The sequence below is a fragment of the Dipodomys ordii genome, unplaced genomic scaffold (genome assembly GCF_000151885.1).
Source record: "Dipodomys ordii isolate 6190 unplaced genomic scaffold, Dord_2.0 Scaffold23, whole genome shotgun sequence".
Lineage (NCBI taxonomy): Eukaryota > Metazoa > Chordata > Mammalia > Rodentia > Heteromyidae > Dipodomys > Dipodomys ordii.
This window is the reverse complement of record NW_012267239.1, coordinates 6980500-6996944: the sequence shown is the minus strand read 5'-3', so window position 1 is coordinate 6996944 and position 16445 is coordinate 6980500. Positions and strand designations below refer to the sequence as shown.

Here is a 16445-nt window from a genome sequence, read left to right as displayed (position 1 = left end):
GACACAAAGGCAGGAACTGAGGAGGAGGACAGGCCCTGCACGAGGTGCCAGGGAGCCGCCGCCCACACCAACCACTGGCCCGGTGCAGGGGCCCAGAAAACCCTGGCACCTGTTCTCTGGCTACCTGTCCAGGCCTCGGCCCATCAATCATAGCCTTTGGCTACAGATCAAGGCGTCTGGCTATTAAGGGGTGTGGCTACTGATGAAGGTCTCTGACTATTGGTCAAGGCCTCTCTTTAGGCTCCTCCTTCTAATAAAATTACATGTGTGAGCTGCAGAATCACGTACGTGTGTGTGTGTGTGCATGCGTGCTGGTCCTAGGGCTTGAACTTGGGGACCTAGGCACTATCCCTACGCTTATTTTTTTTGTTGAAGGCTAGCACTCTACCACTTGAGCCACGGCTCCACTTCCAACATTTTTGGTGCTTCATTGGAGATAAGGAATCTCACTGACTTTCCTGTCAGGGCTGGCTTTGAACTGTGATCCTTAGATCTCAGCCTTCTGAGTAGTTAGGATAACAGGTATGAGCAACCAGTGCCAAAATCTATGCTTTTGTTTTTTGTAATTTGTTTTTTTCAACAACTTCTGTTTTTCTAATTGGTATCTAAGAAACAATTTGACCATATTATGTTTATTCAGAGATTAAAGTACTCCTGAAACACCCTATTTCTGATCCAGAGTATTCCTAAATTTCACGTAACTTGTCCTTGGAAACAGCTATAAACATGAGACGCTATATAAAAATAACTAACTGGGAGCCAGTGGCTCACACCTGTAATCCTAGCTACTCAGGAGACTGAGATCTGAGGATCGTGGTTTAAAGCCAGCCCATGCAGGAAAGTCTGTGAGATCTTCTCTCCAGTTAATCACCAGAAAACCAGAAGTGGCGCTGTGGCTCAAGTGGTAGAGCGCTAGCCTTGAGCTGAAGAGCTGAGGGACAGCGCCCACACCCAGAGTTCAGGCCCCACGACCAACAGAAAAAAAGAAAAGAAAAAACAAACAACCCCCCCCAAAAAAACAGTAATTATAGTTTTGAGGCTCCTACCCAAAAGACACCCCATCCCGAGCAGGCTGCCAGACAAAGCACATACGTACGTTTGGAAGTGTGCATGCTTGCCCACTTTTTCTTCCAGTTTCTCTAGGAAACTCAAGTCTGTGGCGGGGCCAGGGCGGATGCACTCCTCATCCTCCAAAAGGAAAAGACAACCACGTGACACGCACCTTTTTTTTTTTTTGCTCCTAGTTTTTCAGATAGGGTCTCTTGCTTTTACCTGAGCTGGCCTCAGACCTGATCCTCCTACCTCTGCCTCCTGAGTAGGGATTACAGGAATGGGCCACCATACCCACCTTACTCTCCACCCTTTTGAAGGCCAAAATAAGTTCCTCCTTATGCTACACACCCGATGAATGGCCTGGGAATCACAAGCTATTTCCTCACCAGAATGGATATGATTCCTCTGTGCCTCTCTTCCACCAAGTCACAGATGATCTTGTTGTTGAAATACTGAATGGGCTCCCACTAAAAAATGACAAGGACAAAAGACTTCTCCAAGGTAGAATGTATGTTGCTTTATGTGTTGGCACTGGGGCTTGAACTCGGTGCCTCATGCTTGCCCTTGGCTCTTGTTGTTTGTTGGTGGTGGTGGTCATGGGGCTTGAACTGTCTGGGCCTGGGTGCTAACCCTGACTTTTGTCATTCAAGGCTAGTGTTCTTGAGCCCTAGCTCTACTTTCTGCTTATGTAGTGGTTAATTGGAAATAAGAGTCTCATGGACTTTCCTGCCCAGGCTAAGCTTCGAACCACAACCCTCAGATCTCAGCCTCCTAAGTAGCTGGGATTACAGGCGTGAGCCAGTAGCACTCGGCAATACATTGGTTTTTAAAATGAATTTCCCAAAGGCGTTTATTTTTCCATTGTTCAAAAGTTTTGGTACCTCATCTTAAGCAAACTCTATTTCTCTGAATATCAAAATGTGTTTCCAAGAAATTTGCAGAGGAGGGGAAGCGAATGTCTATGGCTAGATGAAGCAATCAAATGGGTGGGTTTACCTGGATGCCTTCCGCTTCATACTCTGCCTGCTCTGCCGTCAGCGTCCTCTCTATCAGCAGCTGCTGGAGCTTCTCATTGCAGTAATTTATACAGAACTGTTCAAAACTAGACATGCCAGGGATGCCGTGACACAGGGACACACACACAGCAAGACTATTAAACACTGTGTTTATGGCAGACACCAGGGGCTCAGGCCTGAAATCCCAGCTGCTCAGGAGGCTCAGATCCAGAGGGTCCCAGTTCAAAGCCAGCCTGAGCAGAAAAACCTACAAGACTCCATCTCCAACACTGCCAACAAAAAGCCAGGCTGGAGGCATGGTTCATGTGGTGGAGCACCCACCTGAGCTTCACTTTCCTACTTCTAGTATTCAGCCATATGCCTATCCACAGAAATGACTGCCACTCGTTGTATGATTATTCCTTCTCTGTTCTTTCTCCAGCTTTTTTCTAGTGTGTGTGTGTGTGTGTGCCCGTGCGCACACATGCCAGACCTAGGACTTGAACTCAGGACCTGGGCACTATCCCTTAGCTTTTTCTGCTCAAGGCTAGCATTCTACCACTTGAGCCACAGCTACATTTCCAGCTTTGTGCTCCTTAATTGAGTCCCATGGAGTTTCCTGCCTGGGCTGGCCTTGGCCTTCGATCCTCAGATTTCAGTAGCTTGGATTACAGGGGTGAGCCACTGGCATCTGGCCAAAGCCTTTATTTGATAATTTACGAAACAAATCACAATAGTCACAGTGAAATGTGTACATGATTTTTATGGCTCCTCTACTTCTAGACTGAAGTAGGGCCTAGCAGATCTACAGAAATGCCTGGGACGGTAGAATCCGTTCCAGAATCACTAAAGATGACTCCAACCCGGACTTGAACTGTGAGAAGAGGGTCTGACAGGCCGTGGTGACAGACTCACCCATTCTTGTCCAAGACTTCGAAACCATAGATGTCCAGCAACCCGATCACCGTTTTCTGAGCGAGATCCTAGTTGAGTAACAGCCACCGTTGGTGGGTTGGGCCGGGGTTGGATGGTTATGTGTCTCTCAAGGGATCATGGGAGGGGACGAACCTGCCCCCTCCCCACTGAAGTACTAAGAAATAGACATTTAATTTGACTATGGAGTTTGGAAACAGGACTTTATTTTTTATTTATTTTTGGCGTTGGTCCTGGAGCGTGAACTCAGGGCCCAGGCGCTCTCCTTGAGCTATTTTGCTCATGGCCAGCACTCTACCACCTGAGCCACACCTCCACTTCTGGCTTTTTGATAATGGAAGAGTCTCATAGCCTTTCCTGAAGGGCTGGCTTTGAGCAGTGATCCTCAGATCTCAGTCTCCTGAGAGAGAAGCTAGGATGACAGGCGTGAGCCACGGCGCTTGTCTGAGATGGGGCTTTTGAGAGGTGGTTAAGGTGATCAGCATGGGACCCGATTCCTGAATCCTGGTGGATTTCTGAGGAGAGGGGGGAGAGGCCAGAAGACACACCTGTGCCCTCCCTGCCCTTGCCATGTGGCACCCTGGGCCACCTCAGGATGCTGCCAGCAAGAAACCCTCACCTGGATGTGCCTCTGAGCGTCCAGAACTGTGAGGAAACAAACCTCTACTCCTCATCAAGTGACCCAGGCTCCAGCATGTATTATAGTGGGCTAATTTATTTTTTAAAAAATCATAGGGCTGGGAAGATGGCTCAGTGGTAAAGAGTTTGCATCGCATGCATGAAGCCCTAGGTTCCATTCCTCAGCACCACATACACAGAAAAGGCCAGAAGTGGTGCTGTGGCTCAAGTGGTAGAGTGCTAGCCTTGAGCCAAAGAAGCTCAGGAACAATGCCCAGGCCCTGAGTTCAAGTCCCATGGCTGGCAAAAAAAAATGTGCTACTCAAAATGTTATCCGTGCCCCTCAACAAAGATGCAGATATAACACTTGTTCTATCTGCCCCTCCCTCTCCCCCCTCTCATTTTTTGTGAGGTGACTGTAACCTTCTATCTTCCCCCTGTGGCCTTCATCCCCCAGGGCGGTGACTCCCTGTATTATGCCTCTGCAGCCTCCAGAGCCCACATTCTCTCCAGGAAGAAAAGAAGAGAAGAGAAAGAGAAAGAGAGAGGGGGGAGGGAGCGAGCGAGTGAAAGAAAAGGAGGGAGGGAGGAAAGGAAAGAAGAGGGAGGGAGGAAAGGAAAGGGAGCTCTGGGCAGCACACTCGAGCAAGGTCAGGTAGCTCCGTCCAGCTTCCCAAGGAACAGAGGCTGGAGCTACATATGTCTCCTGAACACCAGCACTGTAGTGTGACTTTTCCCAGACCCAAACCCCCACAATTCATGTTAGTGGAGAAGCCTCCAAGATAACTCCACTTGCAAAGGAAACATGAATTTGAAGGTTAGTTATATTTTTAGGTGCATTAAAGTAGACTTACTGTGGGGGCCAGATGTGGTGGCCCCGCCAGGGGCTGGGGATTGTCAGAATAATGGTTCAAAACCAATCCTGGTCAAAAAGTTAGTGAGACCCCATTTCAATCAATACACTGTCTCTGGTTACATATACCTGGGATCCCAGCTATGTGGGAGCAGGCTAGCCTGGGCAAATAAATATACGAGATCTTATTCCAAAAACAAAGCAAAAAATGCTAGGCGTGTGGCTCACGCAGTAAAGCACCTGCCTACCAAGCACGAGAACCTAAGTTCAAGTTCACATGCCCCACCCAAATTATTTTAACATCTTTTATTAACAATTACTTTTATAAGGTGGGGTTCGTGTCCCTAGAGGCAAACAACGTACCTTGATCAGGCTCCCCGCTTCCCCTCCATTCCCAGACATTGTCAGTGCCCTTCAGGCTTCCATTTCCACACATCTGGTCACATGACCACATTCACCCGATTGGCCCCTCCCGCTCTCCCTGTTCCTTCCACCCTCCACTATTCAACAGTTTCCAGCTGCTGCAAGCCAGCTGGTGTGCGCCCAGGGGCCTACTGTGCACACCCCATTCGAAGGCAGACAGAGAGAGACCCTGCCTATGTCTCTGAGGCGTGCCCAACCTGCTCCTGGATTCTTTAAATCAACTGTGGCCGCAGTTAAGACATTCCTACCCTAGTGAGAGCCAATCCTCCACACGGTTGACGTACCTTGTTCACTAAGGACGAATTGATTTTGTTGACCAGCCAGGTAAACGTCCGTCCATAAACAGCCTTTGCCAAGGCGTCTCGGGCATAGACGGAGAGTTCTACGGTCAGCGGACAGATCACCTGTGAAGAGGGATGAGATGTGCGATCACACAGTGACAGGTTGGGAAGCCTGGGACCAAGATGCCCTGTCTGGGGCCGAGGGTAGAGGGCTGGAAGCATCACGCAATCAGCCTGCAGGTGGGGAGCGAGAAGAGGGGTCCAGGTAGGACGCTCCAGGAGCACCAAAGCCAAGGGAACAGTGATCCAGCAGCAGGAACAGCCCGGGAAGAGCCCCCAGGAAGGAAGGAGATAATGGGCCTGGTAGGCGGGACGTCCCCCAAGGTCACTGCCATACTGCTCCCCCCAGGGAGAGACAGGGGACAGCTCCACTCACAGCCATTTTTACCTCCTCCGTTTTGGCTTCAATCTTTCTGTGTGTGAGAGCTTCCAGAAGAATCGATGGGCAGAACCCCAGGAGCTGGATAAAAAGGAGTTCAAAGAGCCATTGAAGGACTTGGTTTTCCTTGTTCCCTTGGGAAGTGTTCTGGAACTTTCTAGGATGGCCCCCTCCCCATTCTCCCCTCCCAACACACTTCCCTCTGGAGCAAGGTCACCTTGGCAATCCATTTAATCTCACGGTTGACCGGGACCATGGCACAGCCGCGCTCGTCTTCTTCAAAGCAGATGTTCCCCAGGTGCAGCACACTGGCGATAATTCCAAAGAGGTTCTAGAACGTGAGCCAGGAAGAGAAGGGAGAAGGCATCGGGAGAGGCATTTGATCCATCCCAGACCCAAGCTCACTACCACCGAGCCACAACTCCACGTCTGGATTTTTTTTCCTTTCTCTTTTTTGCTAATTGTTCCTTGGAGAAGAGAATCTCACTGATGTGTCTTTGTTTCCTGCCCTGGGCTGGCTTTCAACCACGATCCTCAGATCTCAGCCTCCTGAGTAGCTGGGGTTACAGGTGTGAGCCACTGGCACCCAGCACCACTGACCAATTCTCAAGTGTGTTTGTTTTTGCCTATATGTATTCATTGGGACATACTTACACTAAAATAATGGTTTCCTGTGTATCTCTAGTGCCTTTATTTGCTGACTGTGGGGCAGAATCCAGGAGAACAGGGGCAGACCAGCCCAGGCCTTACCTCCAGGTCAGAGTGCGTGAAGTCAATGATGGAGAAGGCATTGCAAACAGTCTTCCAGTCATTCTTGTCATTGATAGATGACTCTTTGCAGCAATGACCCTGCACAACAACTGGGTTATTGATGGGATCTGCAAGACTGTTCAGTGAGCACTTATTTATTCCTACATGAAAATGGGTTTTCTCTCCAAAGCATGCTAGAAGCCAGTGATATACATTATAAACAAATAGCTATTACTGTCTGCCATGGGCCTGCTAACTTTTTCCCCTTTAAATCTACTGGGAGTTTTATTTTAAAATCTTCTGTTCTGAGCCAGGCACAGGTGACTCATACCTGTTAATCCTAGCTACTCAGGAGGCTGAGATACAGAGAATTGTGGATAGACACTAATATGATTGGTATAAAGGCCCCGGAGAGGAGCGGTGGGAGTGGGAGGAAGAAGTTTGCTAAACTCCATCTCTAAAATAATCAGTGAAAAGCTGAGCTAGAGGTGTGGCTCAAATGGTTGACCACCAGCTTTGAGGAAAAAAAAAAGCTCAGGGATAATAACCAGGCTCTGAGTTCAAGCCTCAAGACTGGCACAAATAAAAACAAAAACACAATTGTGATGTAACTCTGGCTTTGTGGCAAACATGAGGCTCTTCATAAAAGGAAAAAAAATAATCAGAACTGGTTGTTCATTGTGAGAATGAGGCCACAGTTTATTCCACATAAAATGAAGTTATAAGGTTCTTTTATCTTTTTCATTTAGCTTCATCTTTCAAGGTAATCTTCTATCAAATATTCTCTTCTTCTAAAATTTCTCCAATACGTTGGTCTTTATTTTGTGATCTTTGCTTCATGAAGTCTGGTTTTCCTGACCTACCATCTGCTGGCTGACCTCAGTTCAAAGCCAAGTCCAATAAGAAGGAAAAAGAAAAATTAACTTGGGGGCGGGGGAAGGGATAAGAAAGTACCAAAGACCTGAAATAGTACTCGGACAGTGTGGGCATTCTAGAACTCTATGTAAGCCATATGGAAATGGATATGACAAAGCTGCCTCTTTTTTTTGGGGGGGGTCCAGTCGTGGGGCCTGAACTCTGGGCTTGGGCGCTGTCCCTCAGCTCTTCAGCTCAAGGCTAGTGCTCTACCACTTGAGCCACAGTGCCACTTCCGGTTTTCTTGTAGTTAATTGAAGAAAAGAGTCTCGTGGACTTTCCTGCCTGGGCCAGCTTTGAACCGTGATCCTCAGATCTCAGCCTCCTAAGTAGTTAGTGTTATAGGTGTGAGCCACCAGCACCTGCTTGGAATAGTTCTTTTCAAAAATAGCTTGAGCCAGGCACTGGTGGCTCATGCCTACCATTCTAGCTACTCAGGAGGCTGAGATCTGAGGATCCTGTTCTTGGGCTGAGATCCAGAGGATCATGATTTGAAGCCAGGCTAGTGGCTAGAAAAATGAGATACTCCTTCTCCAGCATAGCCAATGAAAATCCAGCCTGGAGGAATGGCCCAAGAAGGAGAGCACCAACAAAACAAGCAAGCCAAGCAAGCTGAAGTCTTGAGTTCAGACCCAGGTACCAGCAAAAAATAAAAAATCAACTAAAAAAATTGTAAGCCAGGCACCGGTAGTTCATGCCTGTGATCCTAGCTATCTAGGAGGCTGAGATCTGAGGATCACAGTTCGAAGTCAACCCAGGCAAGAAAGTCCATGAGACTCTTATCTCCCATGAAGCACCAGAAAACCAGAAGTGGCATGGTGGCTCAAAGTGGTAGAGCACTGGCCTTGAGCAAAAGAGCTCAGGGACAGCGCCCAGGCCCTGAGTTCAAGCTCTAAGACTGGGAAAAAAGAAAATAAGTAAAATCATTAGAGGAGCTCTTTGTTTTTACTTTGGTTTTATGGTGCTTCGGATTGAATCCAGGGCCTTGCTCAGGATAGGCAAATACTCTACACCTCTAATGATGTTTAGGTCCCAACCTCTTACACTAAATTCATATCTCTGGAGAGTAGGGATAATGCATCCTTGTTTTAATTAATTTATTTGGTGCTGAGGCTTGAACCCAGGGCCTTGCACATGCTGGAGAAGTGCTATGCCTCTGAGCTATACTACACTGAGAACTTGGGACATTGGGCTTCTATACCCAAAGGCCAAGGCTATCAAGCATCCAGGGAGACAGGTTAGCATGCTTGTTGAAGGGTCATGCAGGAGAGTACATCTAGAAGGGCAAAGTTCTGGAACATCCTCTAGCAGCCCCCACAAACACCCCTACACCCAGAGGCTGGCCCTTCCCACCTGAGAGAGGTATTTATAGAGCCGGGGGTCTGGCTGGAGCCCCAGGCTGGCCAGGAGCTCCTCCTCTCCACCCGCCAGCATCTGGTAGAAGACGTGGAAGTTCCGCTCGCCCTGGCTCTGGTAGACCACGCGAGACTTCTCTATCAGGTAACTGATGATGTGCCCGCCCACGGGAACGCCCTTCAAAACACAGTGAACAAAACCAAAATGGTGCCGTGACCCTTCACCATCCAGTCACTCTGAAGACCAGAAAGTCTTCAGGTAAGTGAAGTCTATGCTGTTATCACCCCTGATGTGTTTCCCAGATTCGGTGTGAGATGGTTGGGGTCTCCTGCAAGGCCATGAAGGTGGTTTTGGTTTTGTGCAGAAACACGATCTGTCACACTAGTGACATTCTGTCTATGGCCTGAGGTGGGGGTCAAAGGTCTTCCTGTCCATGTTGATGCCCAGCCAATGAGCATGAGAGTTAGGAAGAGAGACTCCTCTCCAGAGTCACAGTGACCTCGGGCACAAGGGCATGTAGAGCCTGGAGAGGGGGCGGGGGTGACTCTCTGGGGTCTAGTCCACTGGCCTCTCTATTTTCTTTCTTCAGGAAGGTTTTTTTTTTTAATGTGATGAGCAGAGTTGCTGTTTCATAAGTCAGGTAATGAATACAATTCTCTTTGCAAGGCCTCATTACTTTTTTAAAGGATTTTAAATCCAGAACATTAATAAGAAAAAAAACCCAATCAATTAGAAACAACACTTCATTAACTACCAGGGAGATGGGAGTTGCAATCCTAGTGAAAAAGCACTCTGACACTCCCCTCCCCACACACCAAAAACACAAAACACAAAAGCTTATAAAACCAAAAGGATGAATAACAGGAGTAACACAGTGATTGGAACCATTGAGAACCTGCTCATCATTAATGGACGCTCAGAGCACTGTCGGCAAGAAGCCCTCAGTCCCACCTTTGGACTTCCAACATACAGAAGTACTTGTATGTGTTAAAACACAGCTTGGGCTGGGCACCGGTACCTCACACCTGTCATCCTCGCTACTCAGGAGGATGAGATCTGGGGATCATGGTTTGAGGCCAGCTTGGGCAGGAAAATCCTTCACTCTTCAATCAACCACCAGAAAACCAGAAGTGGTGCTGTAGTCTGGGACAGCATCCAGGCCTTGAGTTTAAGCCCCAGGATGGGCAACCCAAAAAAGGGTTGGAGGCATGGATCAGGTGGTAGAGTGCCAGCCAATGAGTGAAAGCATCAGATACTGAGTTCAAGTCCTGGTCTCAAACAAAAACAAAACCTCACAGCTTGAAGGCTCAACAACACTATTTGAAATGACCCCCCCCCCAATGGAAACAGCCCCAAATCCACCCACAGGAGAACATATCAATTGCAAGATGCGTTGTGCAATAGAATCATAAACCACTTCTATGAGCAGCAGCATGAATGACAGAAGTGAGAACCGGCTGAATCATTCCATTCACATGAAGTTCAAGGACAAGCAGCCCAAATCTCTGATGATGGTAACCTTGTATATTTTGATCAGAGTTGCTTGTCTATACACACAGGCAACTCTGTAAAAGATCCAGTGGACTGGAAACATGGCTTAGTGGTAGAGTGCTTGCCTAGCACACATGAAGCCCTGGGTTCGATTCCTCAGCATCACAGACACAGAAAAAGCTGGAAGTGGCACTGTGGCTCAAGTGGTAAATGTGCTAGCTTTGAGCAAAAGCAGCTCAGGGACAGTGCCTAGCCCCTGAGTTCAAGCCCCAGGACTGGTCAAGAAAAACAAAACATCAAGCCATCATTAGGAACATGTCCTTGGTAGCAGAGGTGCTGAACTTCGTTTAAAACAACAACAAAAAAAAGCTTTAAAATACACAGAACTATCAAATGTCTCACAGAACCTCTGCATAGCGGGTGCCGTGGTTCACGCCTCCATCTTAGCTACTCGGGAGGCTGAGATCTGACCCCTTCATATTGTGCAGTGTCATTCACACAAATCCATTTCCTATCAGGGTTGCAACCCATTTGGAAAACAACCCAAAACCAAAATGGGCTGGGCTAATAATGTACCCCTCACTCCCCCCTCCCCCCCCTCCCGCCAGCCAGCCAGGTGGAAGATTCCCAATCATCTACCCTCAGCCACACCCACTAGTCTCCTCTTAACACTTGCTCTTCTGCAGGTTATAAAATGGTACCCACCCCCCAGGGGCTTTCATTTGCATTTCCTAAAATTAGCACCAATCCTCAACACTTTTTTCTTTTTACTTTTTTTGGTCAGTTATGGGGCTTGAACTCAGGGCCTGGGTGCGGTCCCTGAGCTCTTTCGCTCAAGGCTAGCGCTCTACCACAGCTCCACTTCCAGTTTTCTGGTGGTTCATTGGAGATAAGAGTCTCAGGGACTTTCCTGCCCTGGCTGGCTTTGAACTGCCATCTTCAGATCTCAGCCTCCTGAGAGTACAGGAGTAATTACCTCCTAGGATTAGAGTGAGCTACCGGCACCCAGCTAATCCTCAACATTTTTTAACTGTGAGCCAACGAGTGTTCTTCCTACCTCCAGGAGCTGTGGGTGGTTCCATCACTAGCCCAAAGGGGGGGGGGGGCCCATGAAGAGGTGCCAGGAAATTCACTGTACCTGAGAGTCGAACTGTATGTCCATGTATTTGCCGAATCTGCTCGAGTTGTCATTCCGGAGTGTTTTGGCATTTCCAAAAGCCTTGGGATACAAAGTGCCACATAAGTTCACCACACGTGTCAAAATCCTGACTCCCAAATAACAGGAATATTAGGAAAACAGAAGCCGGGCACCAGTGGCTCAGGCCTGCAAGCCGAGCTACACAGAAGGCCGAGAGCTGAAGATCAAGGTTTGAAGCCACCCTGGGCAGAAAAGTCAGTGAGACCCTTATTGCCAATGAAGCACCAAAAAGCTGGCAATGAAGCTGTGGTTCTAGTGGTAGAGTGCCAGCCTTGGGTGAAAAAGCTAAGAAATAGTGCTCAGGACTTGAGTTGAAGTCCCAGGATTGGTACAAAGGAAAAGAAGGAACAAAAGAAAACAGGAGCAAAAGGAAGTGAAGAAAGCCAGTGAAGAAAGCCGTATTTATGGGCTGGGAAGGTGGCTCAGTGGTAGAGCACTTGCCTTGCATGCCTGAGGCCCTGGGTTCGATTCCTCAGCACGATATAAGCAAATTGAAAAAAGCCGGAAGTGGCGCTGTGGCTCTAGTGGTAGAGTGCTAGCCTTGAGCTGAAGAGCTGAGGGACAGTGACCAGGCCCAGAGTTCAGGCCCCATGACTGGACCCCCCCCCAAAAAAAGCCATATTTATCTAAGGACTTGCTAACTACAGAGAATTTGGTGCTAGCATTGGGCCTGGGCTGGGAAGCAGCGGAAAGCGCTTCTCCCCTAGAGTCCAGTCTAGGGATCAAAATGGCCTACTGACCATGAGACTGGTATTGCCAAGGAACCACCAGAAAACTGGAAGCGGCGCTGTGGCTCAAGTGGTAGAGCACTAGCCTTGAGTTGAAGAGTCGACAACCAACCAAAATGAAGGAGGAGGAGGAGGAGGAGGGGAGGAAGGGAGGGAGAAGAAAACTTCACTATGTAGTTATTATATGGTCATCTCCTTTAATCCCCCCAACTTTTTTTTGGGTCGGTTGTGGGGCCTGAACTCTGGGCCTGGGCGCTATCCTTTGACTCTTCATACTGAACTCTGGGCCTGGGTGCTGTCCTTCAACTCTTCATACTGAACTCTGGGCCTGGGCGCTGTCCCTCAGCTCTTCAGCTCAAGGCTAGCGCTCTACCACTTGAGCCACAGGGCCACTTCTAGTTTTTTCTGCTTATGTGGTGCTGAGGAATCGAACCCAGAGCCTCATGCATGCAAGGCACGAGCCACCTTCCCAGCCCTCCCCCAAACTTCTTAAGAGGAAGGTACAGAAGGCCCTCTAACACCTCCTTCAAGGTCACGTCCTTCTTTCTAAGTCTCCCCATGCTGACCACCCTTCCTCCAGCCCCTCCACGGCTCCCCCGCCATCTTTACCTCCAGCACGGGGTTGGAGAGCAGGAGCCTGTCGCGGGCTATCTGCAGGGACTCGGTCTTTGGGCGGTTGCGGGGGAATTCTTGCGGGTTTTCTTAGAGGCCTCGGTCTTCCCCGCCCCGCTCTCTCCAGAGATGAGAATGAAGTGGTTGCTGAGCTCCGAGCACATGGTGCGGTAAGCGTTGTCCGCGATGGCGTAGCTGAAGGGGTGGACACACAGTGGCCTTGGTGCTGCCTCCCTGGCTATGAGAGTCCCCTAACCCCGCAGAAAGGCAGAGGGCTGTACTCCAGGAGGCCATGGCAGAGAGGGCTACAAGCACATTCATTCACACACACACACACAACAGACACACATACTGCCTTCCTTGCAAGACCTACTAGGTGTGAGACTTACTATGTTTATTCTGTTATTTACATTTTATTTTGTGTCTGTCCCGGGACTTGAACTCTGGGCCTGGGCTCTGTCCCTCAGCTCTTCAGCTCAAGGCTAGCCACTTCCACTTCTGGTTTTCTGGTGGTTCATTGGAGATAAGAGTTTCATGGAAGCCGGGCGCCGGTGGCTCACACCTGTAATCTAGCTACTCAAGAGGCTGAGATCTGAGGATCTCGGTTCAAAGCCAGCCTGGGCAGGAAAGTCCATGAGACTCTTATCTCCAATAAACCACTAGAAAACCGGAAGTGGCACTGTGGCTCAAGGGGTAGAGTGCTCGCCTTGAGCTGAAGAGTGCAGGGACAGCGCCCAGGCCCAGAGTTCAAGCCCCATGACCAACCAAAAAAAAAAAAAAAAAGAGTTTCATGGATGTTCCTGCCTGGGCTGGCTTTGAACTGCAATCCCCAGTTCTCTACCTCCTGAGTAGCTAGGATTACAGGCCTGAGCCACTGGCACTCGGCCCCTTCTATATTTCTTTTCATTTTTTTTTGGGGGGGGGAGGTTCCAGTCGTGGGCCTGAACTCTGGGCCTGGGCGCTGTCCCTCAGCTCTTCAGCTCAAGGCTAGCGCTCTACCACTTGAGCCACAGTGCCACTTCCAGCTTTTTTCTTTTTATTTATGTCATGCTGAGGAATGGAACCCAGGGCCTCAGGCATGCAAGGCAAGCGCTCTACCACTGAGCCACCTTCCCAGCCCCCCTTCTATATTTCTTAAAAGAACAAACCAGATACTAGCCAGAGGCATTCACTTATAATCCTAGTTACTTAGGAGGCTGAGGGATAGAGGTCAAAACCAGCCCAAGTAAGTCCATGAAACTGTTATCTCCAATTAAGCAACAAAAAGCCAGAAGTGGAGCTGTGGCTCTAGTGGTAAGAGTACTAGCCTTTTCCAAAAAGGCTAAATAGCAAATAGCACCCAGGCAGGCCCTGAGTTCAAGCTCCAGTACTAGCACATGCGCATGCACACACAGAATAAATACTAAATTATACCCCAAGAGCTAGTCTATTAACCGTAGATAGAAATAGCATCTTGTCCAATGATTAAATAATTCAATAAATTGGATAACATCTCATGTCTTCTCTTTCTCTTAACGCCTGGAATACTAAGAACATAGAGGCAGGAAACCAGAGAGATTAGAAGTTACTGAGATAGTTAGGAAACAGTTTTATCTCTAAGATCAGAAAGCAAAGCCTGACATGGAAAGGTGTATAAGTGCCTGGAATGGCCGAGACTCCCAGGAGACAGATTGGGGTGAGGAGACTCTCAATATTAGCTCAGAGACCAACCACGGAGGAGAAGCGGAAAATCCGGCAAAAGCCAGGCCTGTGCAGATTCATCTCCCTTGAAGGATCTGCGGCCCAGAGAAATTCCCACCCGTGACACTCTTCTTAGCCGCCATGATCATCAGACACCAGTAGATGGCAGTAGAGCAAGCCACTGCCCAAAGAAGCCGCTTCTCTAGCCACACAAGATTTCTCAGCAGTTAAACAAACTCCACCTCTTGCCTACTTGAGAGTCCAAAATGACCTATTGATATTTTCTAGCACTTTGACTGACTTCATAAGAAGGCAGCAGCTTAATGAACGTGCATTAACGTATTAATGAACCTGCAAGAAGAAAGCAGAAGCTTTCGTGGAGGGATTTGCGTGGGTGGAAAAAGGACAGGTAGATGGATGGATGATGGGTGGATGGGTGGGTGGATGGGTAGATGGATGGATGATGGATGATGGATGATGGGTGGATGGGTGGGTGGGGGGTGGATGATGGATGGGTAGATAGATTGGTAGATGGAGGGGTGGATGGGTAGGTAGTGGGTGGATGGATGGGTGGGTGGCTGAATGGATGAATGGATGGATGGATAGGTAGATGGGTGGGTGGATGGGTAGATGGATGGATGACGGATGATGGGTGGATGGGTGGGTGGTGGATGGATGATGGGTAGGTAGATGGGTTGGTAGATGGAGGGGTGGATGGGTGGGTGGTGGGTGGATGGGTGGGGTGGGTGGCTGAGTGGATGGATGGATGGGTAGATGGGTGGGTGGATGGGTAGATGGGTGGGTGGATGGGTAGATGGGTGGGTGGATGGATGAGTGGGATGGGTGGTGGGTGGGTTGATGGGTAGATGAACAGATGAATGGGAAGAAGAAAGGAAGGGAAGGGAGAGAATGGGAGAAGAAAGAAAAGTACTGCCAGGCGCCGCCCTGCAGAAATTACTTACACGTGTGGTGGCAGTTCAAAGAAATTGACCCCTTGGTAGAGCTGCATCTGGCTCACAGTGTAGATCCCCAGCTCCTGGTATGGATTCACCGACACGAGGAGCGTCCCGATGTACGTCTGCAGGGATGGACCACAGCACCGTGAGGGATCCTGGGTAGAGCCCGCTGTACCCAGGCAAGTCCCCATGTGCCACTTGCCCCCCAGGACGGAGGTGTCCCGCAGTGAATCAGGCCTAGTGGGGTGCAGGCATAACGTGTTGGCTCACGTAGATGAGGTTCTCGCTGAAACGCTTGCGAAGGTTGTCCACAAAGGCAGACTCGCTGGTGTAGGCGTCCAGCAGCACGAAATCCTGCACCCCGACTTTGTCCCGGGCGGTCAGCGCCCCCTCCATGTGCAGGCGGATGTGTTTCCGCCTCGCCTCCTCTCTCTACAGGGAAGGCAACGGCAATTAATTCATTCCTCGGGCCGTGCTCAGCGCGCCGCCAGGGCCCGCACACAAGCACATGCTGAGCCCCAGGGGTGAGCCCAGACACAGAGGACGGCAGAACTGATGAAAAAAAAATCACTGCTGCTGTGTATTTTTGCTAGCATCTTTTTGTTTTTTGAGGGGGGGGGACAAAGCTGGTCTCAGAATTTGAACTCAGGGCCCCACACTTGTTCTGCTGGTGTTTTGCCACTTGGTGTCTCCAAGCCTGGCATTTTATAGCGTTCTTTTTGGAGCCAGAGTCTCACACATCTTTCTGCCTGTGCTGAGCCTACTGTCCTCTGGATCTTAGCCCCCTGAGCTGTTGGAACTGAGAAGAGTATCTGCTCTTGGAACGTGCTAGTCGGGTATGTAAATCCAGGGACAGCAGGCTGGGGTGTGTACCCAGATAACAGCATCTCACCTACAATTTCTCTGGACAGTGACAAAATCAGTTATTATGTGTGTGTCAGAACATAGTCCCGCCATGAAGTCTGCACAGACATGTGTAGAAAACTAGCAATAGCAGAGGCTGGGAGATGATGGCGCATACCTGCAAGTCCAGCCACTTAGGAGGTGGAGATAGAATCACGGTTCAAGGCCAGCCCAGGCAAAGTTATGAAGAGGATTGCCTACAAGCTACAAGCAAAAGGATTGGGGTTGTGGCTCAAAGTGATAGAGCATCTGCCTAGCAAG

General features: G+C 49.2%; 1 protein-coding gene across 1 annotated transcript in view; it reads right to left on the bottom strand.

Annotated features, from left to right (window-relative positions):
- Positions 1-15677, bottom strand: part of Myo1h (myosin IH) — a 30241-nt gene extending 14564 nt beyond the window's left edge. Inside the window, 14 exon segments of the mRNA XM_013014337.1 lie at positions 1097-1188; positions 1440-1520; positions 2050-2155; positions 2964-3031; positions 5160-5279; positions 5605-5676; positions 5813-5926; positions 6346-6444; positions 8614-8793; positions 11246-11326; positions 12643-12728; positions 12731-12840; positions 15288-15403; positions 15552-15677. Of these exon segments, the coding sequence (XP_012869791.1) occupies positions 1097-1188; positions 1440-1520; positions 2050-2155; positions 2964-3031; positions 5160-5279; positions 5605-5676; positions 5813-5926; positions 6346-6444; positions 8614-8793; positions 11246-11326; positions 12643-12728; positions 12731-12840; positions 15288-15403; positions 15552-15677 (1451 nt within the window).
- Between the last annotated feature and the right edge of the window lie 768 nt (positions 15678-16445).